This window comes from Gopherus flavomarginatus, chromosome 4 (genome assembly GCF_025201925.1).
Source record: "Gopherus flavomarginatus isolate rGopFla2 chromosome 4, rGopFla2.mat.asm, whole genome shotgun sequence".
NCBI classification, from domain to species: Eukaryota; Metazoa; Chordata; order Testudines; family Testudinidae; genus Gopherus; species Gopherus flavomarginatus.
Window position 1 is genome coordinate 175,546,675 of NC_066620.1, and position 18,565 is coordinate 175,565,239.

The 18,565-nt window shown below is 41.6% G+C and overlaps 1 protein-coding gene across 3 annotated transcripts in view; it reads left to right on the forward strand.

The window, feature by feature from the left end:
* The window catches only part of CSMD1 (CUB and Sushi multiple domains 1), a 1,994,958-nt gene that overhangs the window by 1,751,317 nt on the left and 225,076 nt on the right, over window positions 1-18,565 (forward strand). For all 3 annotated transcript variants that reach the window (XM_050950505.1, XM_050950506.1, XM_050950507.1), the window contains exons 43-46: window positions 8,216-8,393; window positions 10,579-10,724; window positions 12,999-13,079; window positions 13,476-13,589. In XM_050950505.1, the coding sequence (XP_050806462.1) occupies window positions 8,216-8,393; window positions 10,579-10,724; window positions 12,999-13,079; window positions 13,476-13,589 (519 nt within the window). The remainder of the gene's footprint in view (window positions 1-8,215; window positions 8,394-10,578; window positions 10,725-12,998; window positions 13,080-13,475; window positions 13,590-18,565) is intronic.

The following is an 18,565-nucleotide window of genomic DNA, read 5'->3' on the forward strand; positions in this document are numbered from 1 at the left end:
AAATGCTATGAGGTAGTTTACAGCTCCCAGGCGCTCTTGGACCGTGAATGGCCCTTCCCATGATGCTTCCATTTTATGGGCCTGTTGCGCCTTCAAGACCATAACCTGGTCTCCTACCTTGAAGGAACGTTCTCTGGCATGTCTGTCATACCAGGCCTTTTGGTCTTCTTGAGCATCCTTTAGGTTCTCTTTAGCAAGGGCTAAAGAGTGTCGGAGGGTGCTTTGTAGGTTGCTTACAAAGTCCAGAATGTTAGTTCCTGGAGAAGGCGTAAACCCCTCCCATTGCTGCTTCACCAACTGTAATGGCCCCTTAACCTCGTGACCATACACAAGTTCAAACGGTGAAAACCCTAAACTGGGATGTGGTACAGCCCTGTAGGCAAACAGCAACTGCTGCAACACTAGGTTCCATATTATTGGAGAATTCGTTGATGAATTTTCATATCATGGCCCCCAAAGTTCCATTGAACCTTTCCACCAGGCCATTGGTTTGATGGTGGTACGGGGTGGCAACCAAGTGATTCACCCCATGAGTTTCCCACAGTTTTTCCATGGTCCCTGCCAGGAAATTAGACCCTGAATCTGTAAGGATGTCAGAGGGCCAACCTACCCTGGCAAAGATGTCTGTTAGGGCCAGGCACACAGTGTTAGCCCTGGTGTTGCCTAGAGCTACTGCTTCTGGCCATCGGGTAGCAAAGTCCACTAAAGTTAGTACGTACTGCTTTCCTCTGGGCGTCTTTTTTGGGAAAGGGCCCAGAATATCCACAGCTACTCGCTGAAATGGGACCTCAATTATGGGGAGTGGCTGGAGAGGGGCCTTGACCTGGTCTTGAGGCTTTTCCACTCTTTGGCATACCTCACAAGACCGGACATACTTGGCAACGTCCTTGCCCATCCCCTCCCAGTGGAAGGACTTCCCCAACCGGTCCTTGGTTCTGTTCACCCCAGCGTGGCCACTGGGATGATCATGGGCTAAGCTTAAGAGCTTCCCCCGGTACTTAGTTGGAACCACCAACTGTTTTTGCGGCTGCCATTCTTGCCGGTGTCCACCAGAAAGAATTTCCTTGTATAAAAGTCCTTGGTCTATAACAAACCGTGATCGATTAGAAGAGCTGAGAGGCGGTGGGGTGCTCCGTGCCGCCGCCCAAGCTTTCTGAAGGCTGTCATCCGCTTCCTGCTCAGTCTGGAACTGTTCCCTTGAGGCTGGGGTCACCAGTTGTTCCTCAGACTGTGGACTTGGGCTTGGTCCCTCTGGAAGCGATGTAGGTGATGGGGTTGTTTCCGTTGCTGGTGAACCGCTCTCCGCTGGTGCACCTGAGGGTATTTCAGGCTCTGGCTGAGCCTTTTGGGTATGGCTGTCTGTTGCTTCTGCCAGTTGTGGCTCGCTGGCGCCCTCTGGCGTTGAGTTTGAAGATGGGGTTGCAATGGCTGGTGCTGGTTGCTGTTGCAGTTCCGGGCCTGGGACTGGAGGTGCTGTGGCTGTTTCAGTGGTTGGCATGGAATCCGGGTCCACTACCTCTGTCTGGGTCTCTGGTAACACAGACGGGGCCTCTGTGGACGGCTCAGGAACAGGAATGGGTCTGGAAGCTTGCCTGGTTTGGCTACGTGTAACCATTCCCACTCTGTTGGCCCGCCTCACCTGGTTGGCCAAGTCTTCCCCCAGTAGCATGGGGATAGGATAATTGTCATAGACTGCAAAAGTCCACATTCCTGACCAGCCTTTGTACTGGACAGGCAGTTGAGCTGTAGGCAAGTCTACAGCTTGTGACATGAAGGGGTAAATTGTAACTTTGGCCTTTGGGTTGATGAATTTGGGGTCAACGAAGGATTGGTGGATAGCTGACACTTGTGCCCCCGTGTCTGTCCACGCAGTAACCTTCTTTCCGCCCACTCTCAAATTTTCCCTTCGCTCCAAGGGTATTTGAGAGGCATCCGGGCCTGGGGATCTTTGGTGTGATGGTGGTGTAATGAATTGCACTCGCATGGTGTCACTGAGCTGTGACCTCAATTCTACCATGTACTGGTCTTCGGGGATGTTGTACCCAAGACAGGCTCTTTCAAAATTTTCCAAGAAGGCCTCGGTGTCATCACCTGCCTTGTAGGTGGGAAATTTCCTGTGCTGTGGAGCAATAATTGGCGCCGGGTTGTTAGGGTTGGCTGGCACATGCAGCCCAGCTTTTGCCAACTCCAGTTCATGTTTTCTCTGTTTTTCCTTCTCTTCATTCTCTTTTTGTTGTTTTTCCATTTCTCGGCGGTGGGCCAACTCTTCTTCTGCTTGTTTCCTTCGGTAGGCCACCTCTTCTTCTTCTAGTTTTCTTTTGTGTGCTGCCTCCTTGGCTGCCTCTTTGGCTGCCTGTTCTCTTTGGTAGGCTGCCTGTTCTCTTTGGTAGGCTGCCTGTTCTCTTTGGTAGGCTGCCTCTTTGATCTGTTCTTCTCTTTCTTTTATCTCCATCTCTTTTTGTTTTATTTCCAGTTGTCGCCTGTGTTCAGCTTCTTTGATTTGTTCTTCGGCGTCGATTTTTGCCTTAGAAGTCATGGTTCCTGTTTTCTTGTGTTGGGGTGCCCTCCGGTGTTTATCTTCTGAACTGCAGGTTCTCTGTTGCCTCCTGAAGTCTGCCTAGCAACAGTGCTTTTTTCCCTTTCTCTCTCTAGCTAATGTTCAATGAAGGGAAACCAGAAAAACCACTTTATTTGCATGCCTATAAGTGCTGGTACTTGCCTCCTAATGGGAGGGCTATTGCATGACAAAAGACCCTTAACATGCAAGCCACAAACTGTGAGAGAGAGCAGAAAAAAAAATTCTCTCTGGTTCCCTTTTAAAACCAACTGCTTCTCTCTGCTAAAAAGCCCTTAGCAGAGAAAAGAAAAATATAATATTCCTACTGGCTTCTGGATTCTGTCTAGATCATCCCACCACTGCCACCATGACATAACCTTAGTCCCAGATTTGGACCTTAGCGTCCAAAATATGGGGGTTAGCATGAAAACCTCCAAGCTTAGTTACCAGCTTGGACCTGGTACCTGCTGCCACCACCCAAAAAATTAGAGTGTTTTGGGGCACTCTGGTCCCTCTAAAAAACCTTCCCTGGGGACCCCAAGACCCAAATCCCTTGAGTCTCACAACAAAGGGAAATAATCCTTTTTCCCTTCCCCCCTCCAGGTGCTCCTGGAGAGATACACAGACACAAGCTCTGTGAAACTACACAGAGAGACTCCCCCTCTCTGTTCCCAATCCTGAAAACAAAAAGTACTTTCCTATTCCCCCAGAGGGAATGCAAAGTCAGGCTAGCAATCCAACACACAGATCTCCCCTTGATTTCTTCCTCCCACCAATTCCCTGGTGAGTACAGACTCAATTTCCCTGAGTAAAAAAAAACTCCAACAGGTCTTAAAAGAAAGCTTTATATAAAAAGAAAGAAAAATACATCCAAATGTGCTCTCTGTATTAAGATGATACAACACAGGGTCAATTGCTTAAAAGAATTTTAAATAAACAGCCTTATTCAAAAAGAAAACAAATCAAAGCACTCCAGCACTTATATTCATGCAAATACCAAAGAAAAGAAGCCATAGAACTTACTATCTGATCTCTTTGTCCTTACACTTAGAAACAGAAGATTAGAAAGTAGAACTACTTCTCCAAAGCTCAGAGAAAGCAGGCAGCCAGAAAAACAAAAGCTCAAACACACAATTCCCTCCACCCAAAGTTGAAAAAATCCGGTTTCCTGATTGGTCCTCTGGTCAGGTGCTTCAGGTAAAAGAGACATTAACCCTTAGCTATCTGTTTATAACACAACCCCACTCTAGTTAAGACCTTTTCCTATATAAAGGGCCCCTTTCTCTCATCTAAAGAAGAGTACAATAATTGAATTAGACTGACTGACTAACTCAAACTACTGCCATTTTTATAGTTGCTGAAAATACAGGCTATTATTTCTCCTTAGTTAGCAGGTTGTAATACTTTCTGTAATACTTTGAAAAAGAGCACAGTATCAGCTGTGTATATCATGTTTATAATATTATATTTCTATTAGCTATGATAATTTATTGACAGATCTGGGTAACAAGAGTAGAGGAAGAATTAGATGATCTCTATTGAGCTAAAGCTTAGTCTGCTTTATAAATGGTGACTGAATAGTGAAGACAAAATAATAATAAAAAAAAAGTTTTGAACCAGAAAGCATAGTGTCAAGTTCTTTTTCCCACTTTGAACTTTAGCGTCCAAAAAGTGGGGACCTGCTTGGACCCTTCTAAGCTTAGTTTCTAGCTTAGATCTGATAGCGCTGCCACCAGCCAAAATATAATGTTTGGCACACTTTCTGTTCCCCCAAAACCTTCCCTGGAGAACCCAAGACCCAAACCCCTGGGGTCTTAAAACAAGGAGAAATAAACCATTCCCCCCTCCTTTCCCCCTCCCAGACTTTCCCCTCCCTGGGTTACCCTGAGAAGCTACACTGATCCAAACTCCTTGGATCTTAAAACAAGAAATCAACCTTCTCCCTCCTTCCTTTCCCCCCACCAATCCCTGGTAAGTTCAGACCCAATCCGCTTGGGTCTTAAACCAGGAAAAAAATCAATCAGGTTCTTAAAAAGAAAGCTTTTAATTAAAGAAAGAAAAAGTAAAAATTATCTCTATAAAATCAGGATGGAAAATGTTTACAGGGTATTCAGATTCATATAGCCTAGAGGGACTCCCTCCCCCCTAGCCTGAGATTCAAAGTTACAGCAAACAGAGGTAAAAATCCTTCCAGCAAAATACACATTTACAAGTTAAGAAAACAAACATAAGACTAATCCGCCTTTTCTAGCTAGTACTTACTATTTTGAACATGAGAGACTGTTTCAGAAAGATTGGAGAAAGACCTGGTTGCGCGTCTGGTCCCTCTTAGCCCCAAGAGCGAACAACGAACAAAAAAAACAGCACAAACAAAGACTTCCCTCCACCAAGATTTGAAAGTATCTTGTCCCCCGATTGGTCCTCTGGTCATGTGTCAGCCAGGTTTCCTGAGCTTCTTAACCCTTTACAAGTAAAAGTGACATTAACCCTTAACTATCTGTTTATGACACATAGAAAAGCATAACCTATACATATTTTTAGCATAAAACAACTAACGTTTTTTTAAAAATATATGGCTAAAATGTAACTTGAAGGATTCTACTCTTGAAATTAGTGTCAGGAAATATATTTGAACATAGCAATCTTGCAAGCTTTCTAAAGCTCATTGAACCATCAGAGGCAGGGAATACTGTGGAGACAGCAGACCAGATTCTCTGGACCAGGTGGTTTATGCTTAGCATAAGGCTGGAGGCCTGGCTTTCAGTTATCTGTATGTAGCCCCAATCCTATGGCTGTCAGAGTCTGTCTTCTTCCTTTGAGGGCTACTTAAGCAACCAGGAATCAACCAGAAGAAAGGGCATTTAACTAAACCCTTTTACATTGGGCAAGCCAACAAAGGTACTCCTCTACTGACCAGATCCTCCAGCTACCCTAATATCACAGTATTTTCAAACCATACGGTGAGTGAGACATCATCCTCCCTGCTTCTTCCTCCTACATCCACAATAAAATGAATTAGGGTGACCATATTTCCCTATACTGAACAAGGGACACCTAGTAAAATTATTCATATTCAAGCAAGTTCAATGGCAATCAATCAGAACTATGTAGTACAAACATTCAAATTAACATCAAGTTGACTGGGCCCCTGTTAAAAAGAAATACTGCTTAGCTGGATTCTTTTTATTTACCTTCTTATCCTTAAGACTTTAGGGTTCACACATGGAGAGGTGATACACACGCACTCCTGTACACCTCTCCCACACGGGATGTGTGTGGGTGTGATCGACCAACCCGATCCTCCTGCCCGGAGGTCTCTGCCTTCCAGGCCTGGCTGGGCCCTCGGGACCGACCCCTTTTCTCCTGGTACCTAGCACTGTGTCTTCCTGAGGCAACACGTGGTGGGAGGGGACGCAGGGTCACATGCCCACCTCCCCAGATTTCTGCTAGGGTTCACATCAGAATGTGGCTAGCAGCAGCCTTTCCACACTGTGCATGAAGTAGGGGACAGGAGCTGCTTCCTGTCACAGTGGAGGAGGGGGAGAGGAAGGGATGACCTGGCTCGTGTCTTTGCAGAGCTCATCTCTTCTCTCTCCCTGTGCCCTCCGCCTTGTGCTGGAAGCAGCTTATCCTTTCCTGCCCACACAGTGTCAAAAGGCAGATAACACTTCCAGGTTGCTGCTGGCCACTGACATAACCTAGCTGCCTCCTACAGTGCAGGCAGGAAGGGGTTAAGCCCTAAGGATGCACTGTGTACCAGGGCCCAGGAACCTGATTGCAGGGGCTTCAGCAAACCTGGCCAGAGAGATGGCTCAGCAGTGGAGGGTGTCTAGGGAACAGAGCTAGGAGAAAGAGAGTGCTAAGCCGCTTCCCGGGGGGCTGCTGTGAAGCCTGCAGGGTCAGGGGTGAACAGGCTGGAAATTGCTTCACCACCACCACTCCACAGCTTAGCTGAGAGGCTTCCCTGTGCCAGCACTGTGCGGGGCTCTGGCACATGCAGGACTTCGCTCCTCCTGGCCAGTGCATTGGACCAGAGTGTTATGGGCTTTCCTGGGGCTCTGGCCCAGCCAGAGGCAGTGGGGAAAGGAAGGAACCTTCTGGCGAGCCCATTGATGAGCTGAGTGTTCTGACCAGGGGCTGATTCTCCACACAGCACTGGGAGTGGAATGTGCCCCCGCTGGGGGGGATGTGGAGGAGCCAGCAGGATTGGGGGGGAGGTAAAGGGGCAAAGCAGGGAGAGGACAGCGAGAGGGGGAGCACGTAATGGGCCGATGGGTGAGCTGCAGAGGCAACACATAACTGGCCGCTACCTGGCGCCTGCCCGCACTCATCAGCCACTGCAGAGTGCAGCCAGCGCTGGCTGAAAACAGGACAGGGGACGAGGCCCGGCTGGCTGAAAGCCAGCATGCAGTGGGGGCTGTGCTGATGGACCAGCAGGGAGAGCAGCCGGCCCCGCATGCTGCAGCTTTGCCCAACCATCAGCGACGGGATCCTCCCACTCACCAGTGAGTGGGTGGCTGTCAAGCAGGGATCTGGCCAGCAGCAGGACCAACCAATACTGATGAGGGGAGAAGACAAAATACAGGACAATTTGCCTTTTAAAAAAAAGTGGCAACACATGCAGGAGGGCTTAAATACAGGCCTGTCCCTTTAAAAACGGAATGTCTGGTCACCATAGAATGGATTGACTCTGGAAAGAGGTATGTCCAGCTCTCCTGGACTGGAGGGAGTGTCACTGCAACTCAGGATCTGTAAGGGTGCTTTAAAAGGTGAAGATGTATATGAAGGGTAGAGAGGAATATAGAGAACTTTTTATGCCTCTTGCATATATATGTACACCCCACCAAATAAAACGTGTAATTAAACCTCACTCTTATTTTCTACTAATTGACACTCCTAGCCACATATGGTGGGCAGATTCATCCTGTATCCATAATCACAGTCATTAATTTCCCAAGATGCAGACCAAACACAGGGCACAATTCTAAATATTCACTGCCTTTACAGAAGTCAAACACACTTCATGTTACAAACTCGCCTTAGAATTTCATTGTGCCAGTATATGCGAATTTATGCCTGTATCTTCATTTCATTTTTAAAAATAAAAGAATAACGAACACACAAACTTTGATTAAAGAATGGGGGGGAAATGGAAAATAGAGATAAATAAAGTGTGGTTGGCGTTTGTGGTGGTAGTGGAAGTACAATCAGTGCTTAACATTCTTTGGGAATTCTGTACTTGTTCTGTTCAAGGTTCCGTTCTGGGGGAGGATGCTTTTTCTTTGTGTGATGGTCTGTAGATTGTGTGTTGTGGGTGTTTCTTCCCTTGATTTCCAGAGATTAAGCACAACAGGAAAAAAATATTTTTTTAAAAGTGTTTCATAACTTCATTTAACGAATGCTATACATAAGCAGTAGTTTGAACAGATTCTGATAAGTTTTAAGCAACATACTATGAAAGACATCAGGAATAAGTTATTTCTTAGAAATATAAATTATCTTATCACTGAAAGTCACCCAACCAAGGAAAATTGTTCTCATAAAGACTTTGATTATTTTGTTCTGCAGAATCTTTAAAATTTTGATCTATTTTTCTATTCCATTTTAACTGCAATAAATTTATTCCACCTGTTAATTTTTCATTTGTTTTCTTTTCAGCTCCTTGTGGCTATAATGTAACCTCTCCGAATGGTACAGTTTATTCCCCAGGATTTCCAGATGAATATCCAAATTCAAAGGACTGTACATGGCTTATTTCTGTCCCTCAAGGCCATGGGGTTTATATCAACTTTACCTTACTCCAAACTGAACCAGTGAATGACTACATTGCAGTTTGGTATGTGACTGTTCAACATAAAATAATTGGTGTCTGGTTGATTTGTCCTTGACTCTGTGTCTGTAGCTCTGACTTTTACTTGGTGTTCTCTACAATGCAATATAGGTTCCAAAGACAGCGAGTAGTTAAGAGTAAGGTTAAAACAAAAATGGAACATAAACTAACTGCATAAATGGATAGAATAAGTTCCACATACTACAGCATTCTTGTAGTAATGTTGGTCACAGGATATTAGAGAGATCAGGTGGGTGAGGTAATGTCTTTTATTAGACCAACACAGAACTTGGTCCAATAAAATATATTACCTCACCCACCTTGTAACCCTTATAGTGAAAGCAGGTGATAACAGTTATGTTTGTTTTTTAGTTGTTATTTTTGGTAATCTGACTTTTAAAATGAAAAATATTATTTAAAATATAGTGTTCATGTTAATTTGAAAATAATGGATATTTATATCATGATGCATTGGGCAGAGGAAGGAAAAAAAATCAAAGCCCCTTTAGCCTAAATTTTTTAGTTCCTCTTCAAGTGCTTGCCTCGATCTGTACTTCCAGCCATCATCATTCATTGTCTGCTGCTTCCAGGAAAGACGCAAATGTAGGCAAGGTGGTCCAGCTGTCCCTCTTCAGAGAAGACTCGAAATCTCATCTTCTGGGGTAACAACTTGGGTGTCATCTACAATGTAATGACATATGCAAGCACTCAAAGAAGAAAAAAGGTTACTTCTCATAACTGTTGTTCTTCAAGATGTTTTGCATATTTCCATTACATAGTGCACCCTCCTTCCCCAGCACATGGGAGTCTAACATTAGGTTCCAGTGCAAAGAAACTGGAGGAGGAATGGAGAATCTCTATCCTTTATATCCTCACTTGCAGCACAAGGAGCTTGGAGATAGGTGGGGTCACCCTATAGGTACTGCTAGGCAAAATTATCTGGCACATGCCCACAGTATGATGGACATATCCAACACACCTCAAAGAACCACTATTGCAAGAAGGTAAGTAAAAGTGGTTAGTTTTATTTTAATTTTATTTATTTATAGTTGTCATTAGTGGCAGCATGTATTTATGTTAGGATGGGGTAATTTTCAAAGCTGGTACTGGAATGAATAGTGATAAATGCATTAAACACACTTGACAAATGACACTGTCTAAAACATAGTTCATGTATACTCTGGTTTTATATATATAATATATTTGTCTGCGATCAGGAGGTTAACTTGATAGGCTTAGGGTAGATAAGACATGAATTAATGCACTGGGTTTTTATCTGTGAGAAGTTGGACTGAATTAATCGTAGACTGAAGTGAGCAAATATCCTTCTAATCTAAAGATAGTGAACGGGCAGAAGCTAAATGATTTGTGGAGTATAGTGTAGTAAAGTACATATCACAAAAGCTTCTTGATTCAGCTTGGGTTCAGCAGGTGTAACCTACGGAGGGCCCACAAAAGAAGTGTTCTAGAGGTTGGAAAGTGAAAACAGTTGTTCTGTTAGTTGTACTGACTTTTTTAGCTGAAATGCTTTTACATAATGATACTCAAAATGAAAGTAGCTTAATATTGTGTGTGTGTGTGTGTATATATATATATATATATATATTTGGTGTCTGTTCTGCTGTTGTGAGATGCAGAACTCTTATTTGGTTTCTGAGCACATGTCTACAGCAGTTGGGAATGAATGGCAATCATGAACAAAAGTGTCATCCTGCAAACTCTTACTCTCTTGATTGTACTGGAACTACTGGCATAAAAAAGAATCGCAGGCAATAAATGTATCATGTGATTTCAGGAGTTCTCCATATGTAAAATGGTTTATTTTTCTGAGGTACAACTGATTTATATGTGAAACACAGGAAGGGAAGGAAAGGAATGGAATGGAAGAGAAGTGTAGAAAACCTCAGGATTCTAAAGGTAGCCTGAAGATATCTTACCTATGCAAAAATGAAAGTGACTATTGCATGCACTTTTCCCAACCTTCTCTAAAAGGGTCAGGCTTTGATATTAGAAAAAATATTCAACATTTTCTTCATAGACTAAATACAAATGAAACAACCTCAACCACAGTAGTTAGGATTAACTTGCTTTCTCAAAGATTTAGCCTGCTGTCAAAAGAAAATAGATTGTTAATTTAAATTTTAATTATATAGTTTTTTACTAAGACGACTATCTTTCTTTTGGTCTCTAGGGATGGTCCTGATCAAAATTCGCCTCAGCTGGGTGTTTTCAGTGGGAACACAGCTCTTGAAACAGCTTACAGCTCGACCAATCAAGTCCTTCTCAAATTTCACAGTGACTTCTCAACTGGAGGGTTCTTTGTCCTCAATTTCCATGGTCAGTCTGCTTCCTGGGAACATATAGTTTTGCAGATCAGTTTGTGGATTTTATGAATATTTTCTAACCATGATGTCCTTATTGAGAAAAATTAATCATGCTTACTTGGCCTACTATTTTAATGTAGTAGTGCAGATTTTAGTGCACATTTCTTTGAATTCTTTAGGTCTGAATCTTACATTTTTGGACAAACTGAACTCTAAATATTAAATGTTGAACTATTTTGTTTTTCATATTTTGTGGCTGTCATAGTATAATTCCCAATTCTGAACCTTAGCGTCCAAAATGTGGGTACTAGCATGAATTCCCCAAGCTTAATTACCAGCTTAGATCTGATAAGCTGCCAACAATCAGGAATTCCAGTGCCTGATACACTCTGGTCCCCCCAAAACCTTCCCTGGGGATCCCCAAGACCCAGACCCCCTGGATCTTAACACAAGGAAAGTAAACTCCTTTCCTCACTGTTGCCTTTCCCAGCCTTCCCCTCCCTGGGTTACCCTGGAAGATTACTGTGATTCAAACTCCTTGAATCACAACACAGAGAAATTAGGTCTCCTGGAGAGAGAGACAGATTCACGATCCGTGAATCTAAAACAAAGGGATTCCACCCTTCCCCTCCCTTCTCCTTCCCTGTTAAGTACAGACTCAATTCCCTTGAGCCTCAACAAGGGGAAAAAATCAGACAGGTCTTAAAAGCAAAACTTTTAATAAAAAGAAAGAAAAAAGTAAAAGGTTATCTCTGCAATTTAGATGGTAAAAGTTACAGGGTCTGTCAGCTTATAGAAACTAGAAAGAAGCTTCCCCCCCAGCAAAATACAATTTAAAATACTTCCAGCAAACTACACATTTGCAAATACAGAAACAATCAAAAGACTATAGCTGCCTTTCTTACTAAATTACTCACTATTCTGAATATATAAGAGACTGTAGCAGGGAGATTGGCAAGAAACCTGGTTGCACGTCCAGTCCCTTCCAGGACCCAGAGAGAACAAAGCAAAACCCCAAAAGCAAAAACAAAAAAGGCTTCCCTCCACCGAGATTTGAAAGTATCTTGTCTCCTGATTGGTCCCCTGGTCATGTGTTTGGTTCCCTGTTTGTTAACCCTTTACAGGTAAAAGAGACATTAACCCTTAACTATCTGTTTATGACAGTGGCAAAATTCTGGCCCATCTTTTATGCATGAGTTCACTTATTTGGGTGTAACTAGGTTCTGTACCATCTCTGGTCATCCTCACAGTTATGTGCAACTAACTACTCTCAGGGCACATAAAGATACTCAGAGATGATAGTACCTCATATGCATGCTTTCCCCTTCCTGTCCTTAGTGGCTTTTTATGGATCTCAATCCACCTTTCTCCTTGCACAATGCCTGCAGAGGGCACACATCTGTCACAATTAGAGAGGTCTGAGGATTGATTCCCATTATGATTTATTTGTTTTTTAACTTTTGTAACTTGACAGGTGGGGGAGGGATTCAGAGGATATAGGGAGCAGCTTCATTCTTAACTGAGCTTATTTCCATGGAAGGAGAGAGATTAATATGTGTAATATGTGCATTCCTATCCCTAGCTGACATCTTTATCTTGGAGATATTAGCCAGGATTATCCTCGTAGGCTAACAGAGAGAAAATCAGGCCCTAAATGTTCAGTAGAGGTAAAGACAAACTAAGTGCCCAAAGCTACAAACATATTAGTAATTGTAATGCTCATTTTCCCAATGGGACTGTTCAGAGCAGTAAATACTATGGCCAGCAGGACATGTTTCCTGAAGTTGTATATCCTCAAAAAATTTGAATAGCTGACAGAAACTAGTTTAGAAGGAAATTGTAACTATTTCACATTTGTTTTTTAATAACTTATTGGTGGCATTGTATTAGTAGTCATCTGGCTTTTTTATTTGTTTTTGCTAAGTAAAACATATATTGAGTCAAATTCATCCCTGGTTTCTCCCAATTGTTTTAATCCAGAGATGAGCTGGACTGACTAATGTGCGTGAGATGTATATTTTTATATTGCTAACAGACATTTTTCATATTGTTTTACAAATATTATGAAAAGTCATGAGATGGGTAACAATCATGTTTTAACTGATTTGTTTAGTTGTGAAAATTTAGATCCAGATATTGCAATTTTGACTGTGCATGGGTTTCAGTGTGAATCCATGTGGGCACACAGGTGCCCGTGCACAGTCAATTGTAGGATGAGGGTGTTAACTGCCATTATAATAAATTTTATTAATCTAATATTTAATAGTATTTAAATTTTGTTTTGTAGCTTATCAACTAAAGAAATGCCAGCCTCCACCAGCAGTTCCACAGGCTGACTTACTTACAGAAGATGATGATTTTGAAATAGGTGATAAATTTGTATCTCATTTTTTTTTATTATTATTATTATTATTAATAATAAAACTCATGCTAGCACACTTGGCCATTACACAACTTTCACTTAAAATATAGTTAAACCATTACTACATCTCATTATCCTCCTGAGTACATTTCTAAGGTATCTCCAATGCTTGAAAATATAATACAATATGGAAATCTCCCCTTTATTCCTTCTGTCCTCTTCCTATCTGACAATATGAGATTCATATTTCAAGTTTTCTTCTCCTTTTACATTTCTACATTATACAGTAACTATATAAAATAATGTATTTTAAGGGGAAATATCACATATTTCAGTTTGTAAAAGATAATATAGATCATACTGAGGTGTAATTAAAAAGAGTCTGTCATTGATCCTTTTCAGGAGACTTTGCCAAATACAAGTGTCATCCTGGTTTCACCCTGGTTGGAAATGACATGTTGACTTGCAAGCTGAATGCACAACTGCAGTTTGAGGGCTCACCCCCATTTTGTGAAGGTAACTCTGTTTTTGTTTAGACTGTACATCAGATTCATTGAGCATTCTTTTTAGTTTTCCTTTATCCTAAATGGAAATCTCAGCCAGATTTTGGAACACTTTAATTTCCTGTGGTTTCCATCTCTTGTTTAATATAGATGTTTCCAGGTATTTCCTCAGCAGATAGTTCAGCATAGTCAAGGAAACAGTTTTCAAACCTGAGGTCTGATTATACACCTAAATCATTGTTTAGGAACCTAAATAAAAATGGCCTTATTTTCAAAGGTATTGAACTCCTGTTATTTCCTTGTTTTATGAGTGACTATACTTAATCAAATGTTGTTATTGAAACATAAAGTATAAATGTATTAACATGTTTAAGAAGGATGAATTCAAACTGGAACAGGTTCAGAGACGAGCTACTAGGATGATCCAAGGAATGGAAAACCTGCCTTATGAAACGAGACTCAAAGAGCTTGGCTTGTTTAGCCTAGCCAAAAGAAGGCTGAGGGGGGATATGCTTGCTCTTTATAAATATATCAGACAGATTAATATTAGGGAGGGAGAGGAGTTATTTAAACTTAGTACCAATGTAGACACAAGAACAAATGGGTATAAACTGGACACTAGGAAGTTTAGACTAGAAATTAGACGAAGGTTTCTAACCATTAGGGGAGTGAAGTTCTGGAACAGCCTTCCAAGGGGAGTAGTGGGGGCAAAAGACATATCTGGCTTTAAGACTAAGCTTGATAAGTTAATGGAAGGGATGGTATGATGGGATAGCTTTATTTTGGCAATTGATCTTTGATTATGAGCAGATAAGTATGCCCAGTGGTTGGTGATGGGATGTTGGATGGGATGGGATCTGAGTTACTGCAGAGAATTCTTTCCTGAGTGCTGGCTGGTGAGTCTTGCCCACATGCTCAGGGTTTAGCTGATCGCCGTATTTGGGGTCAGGAAGGAATTTTCCTCAGGGGCAGATTGGCAGAGGCCCTGGAGGTTTTTCGCCTTCCCCTGCAGCATGGGGCATGGGTCACTTGCTGGTGGATTCTCTGCAGCTTGAGGTCTTCAAACCCCAATTTGAAGACTTCAATAACTGGGACATAGGTTAGAGGTTTGTTATAAAAGTGGATGGGTAGGGTTCTGTGGCCTGCTTTGTGCAGGAGGTCAGACTAGATGATCATATTGGTCCCTTCTGACCCTAAAGTCTATGAGTCTATGACCTAATGTGTGTTGCACCCCAGAAGGAAAATATATCTTTGTTGTCTTGTGAATGTTTAAGCACATGTCCTTAATTTAAACATTCGCAGGATAACCAATGAAAGGTTCACCTGGGTTTTCTCGATTATATTTCATAGGATGTGATATTGTAACATTTTTAAAATGTGCTTTAAAAATACTTGTGGTAAATTTAAGCATTTACAAGGAAACACTGTAAATCTTTTGATAATTCACATTACATATGAATGTTTAATGTGTTTAAAATTTCAGGATTTAAGAATATACATTAATTAAATATGAAAAAGTATAGGTATATGTCCCATCTATTACACAAAGAAATGTGAAAATATCTTCAAAACCTGACAGGCAACAACTTCATATTTAAGATGACTATTCTATAAGCAAAGCTTTCCAGGATTTGTGGGGGGATTTAAGTTTGTGTGTGTTTGTTTTTTTATATATTTGATGGCAAAAACATTTACAAAAATGTTGAAACAAAAAGGGCTAAGAAAAATCAATATCATAATCATAAAATTCCTTCCTTGATCTCCAGCAAACTTGTGAAATGATGGTCTATCATGGAAGAGAAGCTGTCTCTGAAATTTGAAGATAACTTTAGTTTGGGGGAGATTGGAGAGCAGTCAAAAATCAAACTTTTCACAAGAAGTTAGTTGTAACTTCTTCTGGGGAAGGACTGTCAGCCCTCCATAATTTCAAACTATATGTTATTTACAGTGGACATCACTGAAAATTAAGCATTTATTGTGATACCATATTAATACGTCTCTGCATATGTTACTGAGTGTTACCCCAGTTTTCACAAAATGATTACTGAGCACTATCTACTTGCTAAAGACATCTGACTACAACTGTATTAATAACTTTAACATGATAAACATTAATTTGTCCAAGTATCTTTTTGGTCCTCCTGTAAAGGAAGTAGAATGTAGGGCTAAAACCTTTACACTTGTAGGGATGGTGTCCACGGCTTGCACAGAAGAAGCCATTCTCTCTGCGGCCCTCTATGAGCCTGGCCAATCTGCCACTAATAATCATGGACTTTTGTTTTTCCAGTACTCATCCAGTTATATTCTAAATATAGAAAAGATAATATCAACCTCAGTACTGCAGTACTGCATTTGGTTACATTTTAATGACATTCACTACAGGATGTTATATAAATAAAAAATCTATGTGTCAAGTTTTAACATTTATATCAATGTCACATTAGGATTTACATCAGGATCATATTAGATACTAGTGTGTGCGTGTGTGTTAGTGTGTATACACTCGCACACAAACTCTGTTAAAAAGACGTTATTATGGTGGCAATATCAAGCACTCAAAAGTTAGAAAATGCCAGAATTAAGGTTTCCAAAGTAATATCTTAAATTTTCTTTAAAAAAAAAAAGTTTGAATACCCTAAAACTCATTGACATTTCATCATGTGACAGCATATTGACAGTCAATTGGGTCATCAGCATTTTGTTAGAACCTTTATATGCACCACACAGACCTCTGCAACTTGAGCTAAGAGTGTAACTGACAGCAGTAGTGAACTGTCACTCTCTGTCAACCAGTGGGTTGCACAGATATTTACTGGCAGCGGAGAACTGGTGAGATTCAGGATGTCTATTCCAGATTCTGGAGGGCATTATGCTTTGATGGGCAGAGACTCTTCTTCCCGTCTCCCTCTTCCTGCCCCCCCCAAAGCCCCCTTAAACCCTTCTACCTTATCCTTTCCCACCTGTCCGTTTGCCAGTCCTGCTTCTTCCCCATCCCATTCATCATCCCAGTCCCATTCTTCTCACTTAGCCAATCCCAGTCTCCACTTCTCAGGCTTCCCATCCCAGTCTCCTTGCCTGGACATGCCTAGTCTCCCTTTCCGGATTCCCCATCCCAGTGTCTCCCGGCCCCCAGTTTGTCTGTTCCCCTCCTGGCTTCATTCTCCTTGCCCATAAATTCCCAGTAGCACCATTGTCCACAGTCTCCTTATTCAAATTTAGCATCACCACTGGCCTTCAGTCACACACCCTCCTGACCATGCTACCCATCCTCACTGGCTCCCAGACATCCTCCCTAGGCTACTCATTCAACCTCACCCTCACTCCCCTCCCCTTCCCTGTTTCCTTTTCCCAGTCCCTCCACTACTGGCTCCCTGTCCCAGTCTCTTTGTCCAGATAGTGCCTGTTCTGCCCCTGTAAATCAATGCCCAGTTTCCCCCTCCTCTAGTCCCCAGACTGCAGTCTCGTTTCCTTCCCCCAGGAACCTTACATTAATCTATTCTTCTCTTCCCCTTCATGTCCCTTCTGCATTTGAATCAAATAGCTTCCTCCTCCCTGCCATGTAGGCAAAGCAAGGGGTCACTGGGAGCACAGGAGAGACAGGATCCTTGCTTTCAATTCTTATGTCCGGACCTGGTCTTGGCACAGCCCTCAGCAGCCCAGAGCTGCAGTTGCAGATAAAGTCTTGCTCAACAGAAATGGAATCATCAGAGATTTTAGCTGTCTAGCAAGTCTCTACTGAGTGTGTGTGAAACTCTGATTTTTTTTCAAAGGCTTATAGGTTGTCCAAATTTATGTGGATTGATACAGGAACAACAAAAGGCAAATCTCTGACATACAGGCTATCACTCTACGAAATTTCAAATCCCTTCTCCAAAGCAAAGGAGTGCTAGAGCTTCTCAAGAAAAAAGGGTTTCCAAAATGTTTAACTTGAGAAAAACAATGTATTTTTCCCTAGGCTTATTCTCAGAAATGGCTGGATTGTTTTGGCTGAAATTGCTTTTTTTTTTCTTTGATAAATCAGTCTGAGGTAGATATCCAGCATATACAATTTCAGCCTGAACAGTTAAAGTTTGGCAAAGTTGTAAAAAATTGAAAATAAGTCTTTCAATGGGAAGTGTCAAACAACCTTAATAATTGGAGGTGCTATCAGTCCCCCTATAATATGTGTGTGTATTGTTGGGAATATAACATGGGAAAGTGAGTCACACATGCACCAATTTAGGCTTAATCAACTTTTACCTTTATTTATAAATTTTCAGACAAAATGATTGCCACTTATAGTGTCTGAACATATGTTTATGCCAGATGATAAACCAATAAAAAAGAAAGGGTAGGGACCTAAGTTATCAAATTATGGAGTACCAGAAAGTTCTCCTGTGTTTCATGAGGTTTGTTGCTGCCTCTGATTCTTCAGTCTCATTCCTTCCATTTCTGGTCTAGTATATCTCCAATTTTGGTCTCACTCACCTGACTCTCTATGCATATCCACATTACAAATTCATTAGTGTTTCTCTAATCAGTGTTAAGCATTATATTCTGCATAACCAGTACAATACATAAGGAATATTGTTTTCCTACTTACAATTGTTGACTGGTATCATTTTAAATGTTGTCTGTTTATACAAAAAATACATGAGAGATGGATCCTGAGTTGATTTGGTGCAATTGATAGTTTGGGGGTTTTTTAAAGGGCAATTTTGGATGTAGGCTCATTTTTCGTGATTATTCATGTTAAGTTTATATGAACCCATTATCCATCAGTTATAACATCTCTAAGAGAAATAATCTTCTCCATCAGGAGCTGTACTATTCTGTCTGATTGTATCCTCCTGAAAAGAAGGGTTCATGCATAGTTGCTCACGGATAAAATCTTCTCCATCAGTAGTTGCACATCAGTAGTTACCACCACGTGTTCTTCCATCACTGCCTTTAGCCAAACTTTTACATACACCCCTTACCAAATTGCCATCTCTCAACACAACCACTTAT